Here is a 13,879-nt window from a genome sequence, read left to right as displayed (position 1 = left end):
TGAAACATTACTCAACCGACCTATCCTGATCTCTCACTGTCATTTATTTTATTTTCTTAAAAGATCTGTTACAGTCCAAGATCAAGGTGTGCATTTTGGCTTCATTGCCCCATGCAACTGCAGGCAAAAAGAAGAAGGGAGGGGGTGTGTGCAAGTGAGGGGGAGGGTCATGGGGAGGAGGGGAAGGGAGGGGCGGGGCGGGCTTGGCGTTTTCTACTATCTTCCCGGGAGGAGGTGGAGAGCGAGCGAGCAAGACTGGTTGCTTGAGAAGTCAGCTTGCGGATTGGCGATTCCTGCCCCTTTCCAGGCCAGGAAGCCAGACGACGAAGAGGGGCTCCTCCAGGAGGAGGGGGTCACGCAGAGAGGGAACCCCCTCCCCCATGCATCCTCCCCTGCAGACAGGCAGGGAGGCTTCAGCCCCCGCTCAGGCTGCTGCCAGTCGCTGCCTCCCCCGCTGTCATGAGCATCCATAAAGGAAGATCCCGCTTGCAGGAGCAGCAGCAGCAGCAGCTTGGCGAATAGAGAGCGCGCAGGGCGCACGGAGTGGCAGAGGCGAGGCAGAGGCTGCGTGGCGGCGAGATCCTGCTTGCGGGTGGACACCCTCATCGACTGGGGGAAAGCCCTGCCCGGGCCGAGGAGGACGCGCGCCTTACTTGCAGAGAGGGCTGAGGTGGAGGCGAGGCGACTTGGTATCGCCTCGCGCCTGCCTGGAGTGGTCAAAAGGAGACTCAACAGCATCAGCCTGCCGCCACCTCTCCTACATCACCGTTTATCGCTCCAGGGGTCAGCCAGGACGCAGCGCCGTTGGGGGTGCGTGCGTACTAGTACCCCTTTTACAGGGCGAGTCCAGGAGGACTCCGCACACCCGCCAGTTCTTTCCCAGGCTTAGCAGGATTGGCTACAGCTGCCCCGACCGCACCCCTCTCCCCACAAGCTACCCTCTTATCCTGATCTTTCCCCCTGCACCTCTGCCCAAGATCTGGCATAGCCATGGCACTCTGATCACACGTTTTTCCACTCCCCGCCCAGCATTCAAAGTGGTACACTCCTGATCCCCAATTTTGGCCAAGGCTGAACAGGACGCATTGGATCACCCCTCGGCCTGGGGCCCTGCCGCGCCCCAAAGTGCCCCCGCTGTGGCCGGCGGAATGAAGCCTTTGGAGAAATTTTTGAAGAAGCAAGGGTCACACTTGGCTGCTCGGGCTGGCCCCGGGGCCGGGGGGCAGGTGCCGCGCAGGCAAAGCGTCTCCAAGATCCTTCTGCCTGGATTCCTCAAGGAGCCCCCGGAAGAGCCCCCCGAAGGAGGCACAGAAACTACTGGAGACGGGCGCTGGCTGGAGCTGCGGCCCCCCGATTCCGCCCTCCGCTCCCCAACGTCCTTCTCATCGGAGGAGCTGTCCCCGGGGGGCGGCGGAGGCGGTGAGACACAGCTCAGCCCGGAGTCTGTGCCCATTTGCTGCTGGGCACCACTGGCAGAACCCGAGAGCCCTGATCGCCTGTTGGGGAGGCTTCTGGAGAGACTGGGCGAGGACCCCACAGCCCCCCATGGGCACGGCTGTGGCGCAGGTAGGGGACAGTGTGGCTGGGGCAAGAGTTGTGGGTGCCATGGCAGGGTGTGGGGAGGAAGCAAACGATATACCTTTCATGTCAGGGCAGGGGATGTTGCTAGTGTCAAAAGTCACAGCTGGGGTTAAAATTGTGCAAATAATGTGGTGGATAGATTGGAGTGATAGTAGGATTGGGCAGACTGACATATCTTCATTGGAGCTGAAATCAATTCTGAGTGCCAGGGCTCAATCCCAGGACATGTGACATAATACTGAAGAAAAGAGAGTGTCTCTGAGTATGTGCAAAGTGTCCGTTTCTCAAGAACTGCAGCTTGCCCTCAAGTATCTGGAGCCATAAGGAGGGTTTCCAGTTCTTAGGTCTAATTTTCAATGAAACACAAGTTCCAGTACTCTACCCATTTCCAGTTTGTTAGTGAGGGAGAGACTGTGGAATCGGCCTGCTCTTTGCAGAGTGGACCAGACTGAAAATGTGGGTCACCATCTGCTGGGGGAACAGGTCCGGGAATGAAGAGACCTGCATCTCCACCTTGACCATCTGGTATCACCTGAGCTGAGCAGGGATATGGAGAAACAGTGCTCAGTGCTGAGAACAAAAAGTAATAGATTTTATTATAAAGAAAAGAGCATGCAAACATTATATCCATTCACCACAGGGGCGTAACTACTCTTAGGCAAGGGGAGGCAGCTGCCTGGGGGCCCCCAAGCCTCGAGGGGCCCCCCAGAGGCAAGTCACATGCCTATATATTGTGAAGTGTGTGTGTTTGTATCAGCGAGGGGCCCATTTTAAAAATTTTTCTCTGGGCCCACTCCAGCCTTGTTATGCCCCTGATTCACCACCAAATATAATCCCAACAAATACTATTCCAGCTTCTTTAGTCAGTCATATCTTATCCAATATCTTATCAAGAGTCGATATAGTAAAGAAAAATAATCTTTCTTAGCCTTATATTTAATGTTAGTTTCTCGAATTTTGTCAGAAAGCTCTGGAGAAACCAGAGGGACAATCTTTGAGGGGACCAGAAAAGAAACGAACATTTAAAAAAAAAAGTTGAGGGGACCATTCTCCTCCCCTCCTGTGTTTGCACCTGTATAAGGTATCATGGCAAGTCTGGGAGGCTCCTGTGCAAAGTGGAGAGCATTTTACATTGGCAGCAATTCAGGAGCTGGGATGTGGGGATGCTTGTGATGATAGGAGGTTTGACATGTTTGCTGGAAGCTTGGATTTGGGGCAGTGGGGGGAGAGTTATGGGTGCAGGGGAAAGGCAAAAGAGCTTATGTTGTTTGTTCCCATCTAACGTAATCAGGCGAAGCTTCCAGTTGAAAATTAGTGGTACTATACGATGGACTTTGGGGGAGGAGAATGGGGGTTGTAGAGAGAGGAGATCGAGGGCTGAGTCTGGGAGGGAAGTGGGGAACTTCAACACAGAAACAACATAAGAAGCTGTCTTAGTCAGATTCTTGGTTTGTCTAGCTCAAGATGGTCAACATTGACTGGCAGCAGCTTCTCCAAGGTTTTAGGCAGGAGTCTTTCTCAGCTGGAGATACCTGGGATTGAACCTGGGACCTTCGGCATGCAAAGCAGATGCTTTACCCCTGAGCTGTGGCGTCATCCCGAAAACTTAGTATGAGAACTTGTGGAGCATTCTGAGCTCTCAGCTAGGAAGTGTCCAGTTAAAATCTCCATGAAATCACTGGGAAGCCTTTAGAAAGCCACTCAGCCTCAGCTCCTACCAGAGTTGATTTGATTTAAAGAATGATTTAAATCGATTCACAAGAGGATTCAATTATAATGATTTAAATTACTAGTCAGGAAGATACTATTTAATCATCATTTTCTAGTCAAAGTACCTTCTTGTTGTCTAATATAAGCTTAATACATATTCAAAGATGTAGGTTTCATTTTTAGAAGGTAGGTACACACTTCTCATAATGCTGTTTCATTCGGGCAACTGGGCCTTGCATTGCATTGTTGCACTGTTTGCATTTTGCACACATGCCTGACTTATCCACAGGTACAGGAACTTCATTAACATATTCCCAAGAGGAGTCTCTTTTATGGCCCACTGCCATGATAGGTGTTTCCCTTCTACAGTGGAGGATAAATTCAGAAAAGGCTTCCTGGTGACTGCATTAATGTGTTCTGTCCACTTTTGGTTTCACTTTCTATTTCCCTCCCCTATCCTTTGCATTTATATCTAGACTCATCCTTCTTGCTCAGATCTACTCCATGCCCTCAAGTCCTCTATTCATCCATTGGCCTTCTTTAGCTCGATTCAGACATTATGCTGTACAGGTGTCTGTACACTTGTACACATATTTGTGTGAATTACTGTACCTGGGTTCATTTTAAAAGTGAACCTGGATACAGGCCCTTCAAATGCATGGTACAGATAGTAAGTGTACTTCTGTACCTGTGTTCAACATAACATGTGAATGACTGTACCTGTGTAAGATCTGTACCTGTGTGCACTGTACACTCATACGAGTGTTAAACATAATGTGTGAATGGTCCTAATGTCTTTGCACTTTTAGAGAGAGAAAGAGAGGGGCAAGGGCTTGACTCTGTGTTTTTGCTGTATGTACAACACCTGCGGAATAGGATGATCAGGTCTGTTATCTCTCAACCTCATATACTGCTGTTAACAAGTTCACAGAATATAACTAGGAGTTATGATTAACATTCTTTTTTTATAAACTTTTAAAAATAAACATTATCTTTTTTATTAACTGTATTTTTTAACAAATTAAAATTTGACTTTAAAAAAATCCGTTTTTATCAGCCCTGTCTCCTACATTGGTAGGGAGAGGAACTATCATCCTGCCTGTCTTGCAGTGTTGTAAGGATTGCCAAGTAAGCCTTGAGGGGAGTACTCTGACAAAAGCCTCTCTGACAAAAGCCCTGTATAAATATGAAGTACTGGAATTTATTCATTTCTCCAAGGTTTGTTTTTTAAGTGTACAAAATGTTTCACGGTAATTATCTTGACTATGGAGAAATGAATAAATCATAACTTGCAACAGTCCTGCGAGGGAGGTTGCTTTTTTATTGCAGGTTTGTAAATAGCTACTTACTGGGTTACCTGTGGTGAGTAAGAATCACTTTGAGGTGACCAGGCAGAGAAGCACAGTACTTTGGAAGACAAGAGCAGTTTTTGTTTTTCGTTTCCCCCATTCAGGCCATAAATGACTAATGTGTAGGCTAGTAACTTATTTGGAAAGCTGTTTTACCCCCATTGTGCAAGTGGGGAACTGAGGCTAAAAGAGGATGACTTGCCCAATTCTGAGTAGGAATTTGCACCTAGGCTGGTTCTCACATGCATGTGTATCACTTGATTTTTTCCCCCATGGCTGGCAGACGAATGTGTGAACTGATTCCATTGAAAACATTGTGTTTGAAGCGATGCAAAGTGGTGTAAAAGTTCTGTCCGTAAATTTGAAATCTGTGATAGCCCACCTGGGCATGCAAGTCATTACCTGATGAGCATGTATGAGCGAATGAACTCCTGAGCAGAGGTGCTCTTACCCCTGGACTTCCGGGCTGAAATCCAGGGCCTCATACCCCCTGCCCCCCCAATCCTCTTTAGTTTGTCCTGGGTGGTGTGGGCTCCACGCCCTGGCCTGCATTGTGCTGGGCAGCCGGGCGTGACTGTGACCTGTGCTGGGCATAACCTCTGCTTTATAGACAAAGGGGAGAGTGGGAAAAGAAATGTGTGGGATGGGAATATGTTAAGTTGTATGGTAATGTTTCTGCTAATGCAGATTTGCATAAAAATACCTGTTTTATTCTTACATTCTTGTGAGTTCAGTTGATTTGTGCCCTCAAGAACTCAGGTGTTAAAAATACTATGTGTGTCATAGAGTGAGTGTGTGTGTGTGTGTGTGTGTGTGTGTGTGTGTGTGTGTGTAGGGGGATGATGCTTAACTTGCAGTGGTGAGTGGGGGTGCTTCAAAAGCCTTTAGGTCCAGGGTCCAAAATTACTTTAGGTGCACCTCTGCTCCTGAGTGCATTACAGTAAGTGCTTTTGAACCCACTTCCCTCATCTGTGGAAGTATCTGTAAATGGTGTTAATGCTATTTTGAATGTGAAAGAATGTAGTTGTGAAACCGTGAAGGAAAGCAAATTTAAATTTTCACTGGAACATTAATGCGCTTCATGTGTCACCTGTGAATAGATGTACTCTGCTTGAAGCACAGCATTATCATAAAGCAAGGCTCCTGATAATGACTGCTTTTGCTGTCATGTGTGAGAATGCCTCAAGTCCTGTGACTTTCAAACTTTCTTCTTTCAGGGAACACTTTCCACATCAACTCATCTGCCCAAGACCACCTTGCCATGTTGCAAGGGATTCTGGGGCATGCTCTAGGTTGCATTTTCCATCTTGCCCGGTCCTGTCTACACTGGAGATGCTTGGGATTGAACCTGAGGCCTTCTGTCTGCAAAGCCAGGGAAGCCCAGCCTGTGTTAGGCTGCGTGTGGGACCTGCCGGGATTGGCGGGGCAGGGCAGGGCAGCACTGTCTAGCCCAACTTCTTAGCCCGGCTTTTAGCTGGGGCTAAGGGAGCAAGCACTCCCTTAACCCAGGCTGCATGGCTGTGTGACCGCATGAGATGCTTGCAGCCTGTGCGGTCACAGAGATGGGTGCCTAGAGTGCCCATCTCCTGGTGGAATCCCCCAATGCTTGCTCGGTGCATTGGGGGATACCCAGGTGCCTGAAACATCCCCCTCAGCACATTGTGGGATACCCGGAAGCCAGGATGATGCGTCCTGGCCTCCATAGCTCTGCGGAGCAGCATAGACTGATCACCACTCACCCTACCCTAAATTAAAGTGCAAAGTTTCATCTTCCTGGCTCATTTGTTAAGTACATCATCATATATAAGTACAAATAAACTACTGATACAATTTATTTTTATAGCCATTTTTAAATTATCACAGAGGGCAAGGACAGAGAGCTTGTCTTGTTGTAGCAAGGATGACTTGTCCCCTTAGCTAAGCAGGGTCTGCCCTGGTAGCATATGAAGGGGAGACTAGAAATGTGAGCACTGTACGATATTCCCCTTAGGGGATGGAGCCGCTCTGGGAAGAGCATCTAAGTTCCAAGTTCCCTCCCTGGCAGCATCTCCAAGATAGGGCTGAGAGAGATTCCTGCCTACAACCTTGGAGAAGCTGCTGCCCAGTCTGTGTAGACAATACTGAGCAAGATGGACCTGTGGTCTGACTCAGTATATGGCAGCTTCCTGTGTTCCTAGGAGGCAACCTTGGTAAGCTGGACATTATTTGTGTTTGCAACTGAGCCCATCCCTCCTGCAACTTCTCTTGCACATGCAGAGGATTGGGAGGTGAGGGGTGAGTTAGTCTCTAATCATACCAGGCTTTAGAGACACTAAGAAGTGGTAAGAAATAAGAATCTCTCCAGGAAAAGGTAAGGGTCTCTCACTTCTTGCTGGCCAACAAGCAGCAGATGGTTACCAAAAAGAGATTTGTGGTGTGGCTAACTCAACAGCAACTCCATTTGTATACCTTTCATATGTGTGTTTAATCCTTTCCCCCCCATTTGTGACAGTAGCAGCCCTATGAGGTAGATCAGTATTATGCCCATTATAGAGAGATTGTGTCATAGGCTAGGTTAGGGGTTCCCCTTTTCAAGATGATCAGTTGTTTGAGAGGAAAGTATTTGTCTAGCACTTATTCCAAAGGATAATATATTATCTCAGCAATTCTCACAACAGCCCTGTAAGGTGAGCCAGTATTATTTGTCCCTGTGTATATTGCAAATGGGGAACAAAGGGTGTAATTAGACATGATGCAGGAGACCAAGTTTGGGATTTTCTGTGGTTTAAAACTAAGTTAACAGCAGCTGTGGTAGGGGAAGCATTTGGATCGAGACCATAGTATGGTTTTTTAACCTTGGTTTTCCTGATGATGAGTGAATGTACACACTCCACAAGCTGCTATGTGCCCCAGAGGGAGAAACATACAGATTAAAAAAGAAAAGTGTCTGTTCCAGATCGTGGATCTCTCCTCTTACGTTTAGTTTGGCCCGAAGGCTGAACAAGGCCAGATTGAGAAGTTTTGCCACCCCAAGCTGCTGCATTGCAGAAACTTGACAGATTGTATCCCAGCATCCTTTGCGGCAGTGCAAGCAATTCACTTCTCCATTTGCCTGCTGTTTATGTCGTCAGGACAGCAGCCCCACAGCTGCAAGGTAGTTGCTTGCCTATATAAGGCCACCCGTGTTCTTTCCAGAACTTGTCTGATGAAAATAGGGCCACTCTTGTGCATGGTTACAACCCCTATTCTTACACTAAGCATCACTGCCTGAGCCTTCAGCCTCTCACAGTTACGCACTCTGGAAAACTCTTCAGTTAATTTACAAGCTTGCAACAGCTTGTCCTGCACAATATTCTGTGGCAGGTTCTGCTAGTAAACAGACCACAAACAGACTACCACAAAAACATAAAAACTTTCAAATGTTTAACAGGATGGATCTCATTGCACTTTGTACAGAACCATTGCAATTTGAACGTGTGACATTCAGCAACATTTACGATTTGGAATTCCCCAAATCTCCCCCAAAGACAAAATAGGGGCAAAGATTTACCCCAAACAGGTACTGGAAAATAATCCCTGCTAACCCCTGTTAGCCCCTGCTAACTTGGCAAAGAGGCACCTTTTAATGTGATGATTCTCTTTATTTAGCAGGGAAAGAGTAACTGGCCCTATCCAGCCCCAGCACAGGACCTCCAGTGACTGTTGCTGGTGTATATCTTATGTTTCATTTTAGATTGTGAGCCCACTGGGAACAGGGATCCATCTTATCTATCTATATTATTATTTCTCCAAGACGTGCCACGCGTGGCTACGTGGTAGGAAGGAGGTGATTGGCTGTTCTCCAAGACGGGCCATGTGTGGCAACGTGGTGGGAAGGAGGCGACTGGCTGAGTTTGCAAGCAGAAGCACCTGATTGGGCAGTGGGGATTCCATATACAGATAGGGAGAAGGAGCCTGTGAGACCAGAAGCACCATGGTGATTGGGCAGTGGGGATTCCCTATGCAGATAAGGAGGAGGGGCTTGTGATGGTTAAGGTCCGTTGGAATGCAGCTGTTACTGGTCTGAAGATGTTCTGGATATAAAAGGATAGCAGGCAGGGGTCTGCAAAAAGACAGGTCGTGAGGGAGGAAAGAGCCCCTTCAGGAGAAGGAGGATGCTGTTGTGTTAATGAACAAAATCTGTTAACTCAGGGAGGGAGGGAGAAAAAATGAAGGGAGGGGGAAGAAAGAGTGGAGAAGAGTGAGTGGAGGAGAGAGAGAGAGAAAAAGAAGGGAGGGAGAAGAGAGACAGAAGGAAGGGCAAGGGACGGGCCTGAGCCTGTCAGCAGCCTGACAGGGGTATGAGCGGCTATGGTGGCACTGGCAGCAAGGAAGGGTCCAGGCAACCACTGCTGCTGTTTGGGGCTACTGAGGCCATTGTAAGAGGGAGGCAGGCAGGCAAGAGATGGGCCTGGGCCTGTCAGCAGCCTGAGGGGAACGAGCGGCCATGGTGGTGGCAGCAGCAAGGAATGGCCCAGTCAACCACTGCTGCTGCTCCTGAAGCAGGAGCAGGGCTTGGGTGAGGGTGAGGAGGTCTCTGGGGATAGGGGGCTGCAGTTTGGCCAATAGGCAGCAGCAATGCTGCAGCCACGACCAAGAAGGGTGAGGAGGATGGAAGCAACGGGATGGAGGAGGAGCAGAAGTGCAGACCAGGTGAGGGTGGGAAGATCTCTGATGTGAGGGGAGCAATCAAGTACTAATGCACAGGTGCTCTAGAGCGTGCAAGAGTTCCAGCATTGAAGTGAAGAAAAATAATGGCAGCGGTCAGGATGCAGAGGTGGAGGGCTGGCAGGCGAAGCCCCTCCAGCCAGAAGAGGTGGGTTGACGGCGGGCGAAGCCCCGCCGGCCAGGAAGAGGAGGCGGTGGCGGAGAGAAATGATGGCGGCGGCGAGGAGGTGGGCAGACGGCGGGCGAAGTCCTACCAGCTGGGAGCAGAAGGTGGGAGGCAGTGGTGGGATATCCTGGCCCTGGCCCGCCCAATGGGGAGAGCTGCAGGGGGGGAGCAAGCGAGCAAGAGTCGGGGGGAGGGCGAGCGAGCGGCGGGGGGAGGGAGGGCGAGCGAGCGGCGGGGGGAGGGCGGGCGGTGGGGGAGGGGGAGAGCGAGCGGCGGGGGGAGAGCGAGCTGCAGGGGATGTCACAGGCTCAGTACACAACTGCACAGATGCTCTGTGCGGGGTCAGCTAGTTTGTTTATTATTTCTCTGTGTAAACTGCCCTGAGCCATTTTTGAAAGGGTGGTATAGAAATTGAATGAATGTATATTTGGTAGATCGAAACAGCTGGAACATATGGACCCTGTACTATTTTTGGTTAATCCATTCCTTGATCCAGGCCAGCTTTTGAATGGGGCTTTAGTTACTTGTATTCCAGTCCTGGAAAAGAGGCGGGGCTAACACACAGCAACAGCAAGAGCACAGAAGGCAGACTGCACTGGCCTCTCTGAATATACTATCTATTTCATTAAACTATTAATATTCCTGATTCAACTCCACTGTCTTGTCCTTGTATACCACAACTCTTTCCTCTGGATTCCTACTGGCCCATGGCTGAGCACTGAATTTTAAGTTTTCCTGATCTGATCTTAAACCACTACCCTACACTTCCTTCCTAAGGGATGAAAAGGGCATACTTCAGGATACTGGGGGCAATTCTGTTTTGTTATGGAGAACCAAGTTTTCCAGCCACATTTATTAGGGTGTTTGTTTTTGTTTTTGCAAGGGGGAGGGCTGCATACTTGCAAATGGGATAATTTCATGGCTGTATTTCTGTATACTACAGGCCTTAGCCGTTCAAACATATTTGAGTCTGTGCAAAACGTTTTACTGTTGCCCATCTGTAACTATGACCAATCAAACGCAACTGATAGGAAGCATCACTTCCAGGTCAGAGGGTTGAGCTGCTGGGTTTTGACTGTTCAGATCCAAGTGGTAAATTGCAATCCAGCCTGTTTTAAATGGGCTATTGAGGTAGCAGAAATTAAAAGAATTGGAATGTACATAATTCATTGGAACGTACTATGGGGCACAAAAACAGGTGGTCATGAACTGTTTTGAGCTGGATGAGTTGGGATGGACTTTGGTTTCAGCTTTGCGTGATACGTATCCCAGAGTGCATAGGCCCTGAGTTCCTGAACTTCATTATTAATCTTTAACCCCACTCCCAGTGCTAAAGTTAACCTGGATGGGAAGGAAAAGAGAAGCGGTGACCAGAAGCTCTTGCTTTGTCTGGGGAAGGGCATTTAGGAAACAAAGCTGCCCTCGTGTGTTGATTGTCCACCCTTAGGTAGAAAGGATGGCGCTCACACCTTTCTAGTGCTCTGTGAGGACCATGGAAGTTGTATGCTCTTTCCCTCTTTTGTTATGGCTATTTTAACACGAGTATTGCAAAATTTTTGAAGTGATATAAAGCTTAAACAAAGATCTGCTCAGGGGGTCTAAGTTAACTGCCTTGGATTCAAAGCATAGGGTTTGTTCTCAATTGCAGCAATGTCCGTTAAATGAAGACTGGAGATCCTAACAGCATGTGCGCTCCAGCGGAATGTGTCATAGGAACTCCGGATTTTTCAATCCCTGGGTGGCATCACAAAAACCCGAGTTCAAATGCTAGATTATCTTGGCGGCACCACCCAGGGATCAGTGGGAAAACCTTGAGTTCGCACAACATGCTCTCTGGGAGCACACACACCGCCAGGATCTTCAGGTTTTGTTAAACAGACATTGCTGCAACTGTGAGAACCGGCCCATCATCTTCTGGCTGCTTCTGTTCACATACTTCAAGTTCCCCTGTGAATGGGTGGGGCTTGGAGCAAGTACATCTTAATGGAAGCTATGGTACTGTTTTGTTCTTTGTGAGGTATAACCTTTCAGAGTAAGGTTATAATCCTACTACTTTGCATCACATAGAATTAAACAACATTGGAATTGGTTTACGCTCCCAACATTTCTGCACGGCAAGACACTTCAGGAGGTCTTCTGTGTGGTCATGTTTCTTGTGAGGAGGGATTACAGAAGGGTTTTTGTTCGTGTATATGATTGACAAAGATACAGGTTGAGCATAAGAGAGCAGGCAAGAGCCCCATCGGAAAGTGCTAATCCTTAAAATAGCATTGGTTCCCTCCAACAGTAAGCCTTGTGCCCTTGGAGCCCTTCAGCCAAGTGGTAAAATTCAGATATGCATTTTAGTCCAACCTCTGCTCAATACAGGGCATCCAAATCTAGAGCATCCCCAATAGATAGCTGCCTCTGCTTGAAGACCTCCAGTGACAGAGAACCTACTCAGTCCCCCAGGCAACCGATCCCACTGTCCACTGGTTTTTCCCATTCATAAGTTTATCCTAAAGTTCAACCAAAATCTGTTGTCCTATAACTTTAGTCTGTTAAGTCTACTTGTACCCTCTGGGGTTGCAGAGAACAAGTCTTTGAGGCTGTTCTCGCACACACCCTGAAGCCCAGCCTGGGTTCAGCTGCGTGTGAGAACCGCTGGGATCGAGCCACCTAGCCCAGCTTTTAAACCTGGTTCTTAGCCTGGGTTAAGGGTTCGAGTGAGCTCTTAACCCCGTCTCTTTGATTGTGTGTTTGCTGGGGCTACATTAAGCCCCAGCGGTCACAGAGACAGACTCCTAGAGGGCCGGTCTCCTGGGGGAATCCCCCAGTGCATCATGCATGTCACATGGTGCATTGTGGGATATCCAGAGGTACGTCCTGGCCTCCGAAGCTCTGTGCTGTGCCATGCAGCATGGGTAAACTGGAAACATGGTCTATGCTCCCAGCAGTGTATCCTTGCTCGTCTGGGGGGAAGGTGAATTCAACCAGCCTTCCCAAATCCCACCCCACCAGTTGCTGGCCGCCCTGCCTGCCTGGTCCTGTGAACGACCTCATTTTCTTCTTCAATGCAACAGTCCTGCAAGTAATTGAAGAGTGCTATCATGTCCCCCTTCCAGGTTGAATATACCCCGTTTCTTCAGTCTCTCATCAAAGAGTTTGTTTTCCAGACCCTTGACCATCTTCACTGCCATCCTCTGAATCCATTTCAGTTTGTCTACACCCTTCTTGAAATGTGGTACCTGGAACTAGACACATTACTCCCGATGACTAGTATGGAGTAAAAATGGAATTATTATTATTACTTGTGCTTTGGAAAGTACGGTACTATTAATATAGGCTAAAATTGCATTAGCCTTTTTTGTGGCTGCATCACATCGCTGCCTCTTGTTCAACTTGTGATTGAATATAACCTCAAAATTCTTTTCACATGTAGTACTGTCAGGCTAGTTATCCCCCATCCTATACCTATACATTTTACTCTCTTTTGTTTTGTTCAAATGCAGAACTTTTTCATTTGTCTATGTTGAATCCAGTTTTGTCTCAGCCCAGTCTTCCATTCTGTCAAAACCATTTTGAATGTTATCACTATCTTCTAAGATGTCCACATAATTTTGAATTTTATCTTGTCTTCAACATTTTAATCAATGAAGGGGAGAAGGGAATCTTTATCCAATTTATAAATGACACAGTAGCTAATATCCCTCCTAGTTTTGTGTCATTTATAAATTGGATAAAGATTCCCTTCACCTCTTCATTGGTTAAAATGTTGAAAAGTACCAGGTCTAGGACAGAGACCCTACTCAGAATGTGTCTCCAGTTAGATGAAGACCCACTGATGAGCACTCTCTGAGTATGATTTTCAAACCAATTGTGAATTCACCTGAAGGTGTTATCATCTAGCCCATATTTGACCAGTCTGCTAACTAAAATATTGTGGGGAACTTTGTCAGGTGCTTTGCTGAAACCAAGGTACAGCAAATTGCACCTATAAAAGATGCATTTTCTAGCCATAGGTGCCTATTGAGAAAACTTCTTTGGTTAATTTCTAAACAAGGACTATATCCATTAGGGACCGGAGTTTTTGAGTGCTGTGGTATAATTGCATCTCCTGGCCAATGTGCTTCCCCACTACTTCATGGTTCCAAGCTGCATGTGTGAATTTTCTCCTTTGAAAATTATTCTGCTTAAATTAATGTTGGACAATATGAAAGTTTTTTCTATGGTGGTTTCATCTGTGTTGGCTCATTCACAAATCTCTATGTCTAATCACTCAGTGCCACAGTTGATAGTGTAATAACCAATATGTGTGTGTTAGCTATCATTCCTTCCTAAATGGATTGATTAGTTGCCAGTTTGTTTGCATTCCTGATCTTTTGTACTGTCCGATTTTCCCAGGTGG

The 13,879-nt window shown here is 47.6% G+C and overlaps 1 protein-coding gene across 1 annotated transcript in view; it reads left to right on the top strand.

Moving 5' to 3' along the window:
• Nucleotides 1-236: 236 nt before the first annotated feature.
• Nucleotides 237-13,879, top strand: part of RAPGEFL1 (Rap guanine nucleotide exchange factor like 1) — a 79,372-nt gene continuing 65,729 nt past the window's right edge. The window contains exon 1 of the mRNA XM_053262749.1: nt 237-1,566. Coding sequence (XP_053118724.1) covers nt 1,149-1,566 — 418 coding nt within the window. The 5' untranslated portion in view covers nt 237-1,148. The remainder of the gene's footprint in view (nt 1,567-13,879) is intronic.

This window comes from Hemicordylus capensis, chromosome 6 (genome assembly GCF_027244095.1).
Source record: "Hemicordylus capensis ecotype Gifberg chromosome 6, rHemCap1.1.pri, whole genome shotgun sequence".
Lineage (NCBI taxonomy): Eukaryota > Metazoa > Chordata > Lepidosauria > Squamata > Cordylidae > Hemicordylus > Hemicordylus capensis.
Note: the sequence above shows the minus strand (reverse complement) of the source record. Positions and strands in the feature narration are given on the sequence as shown.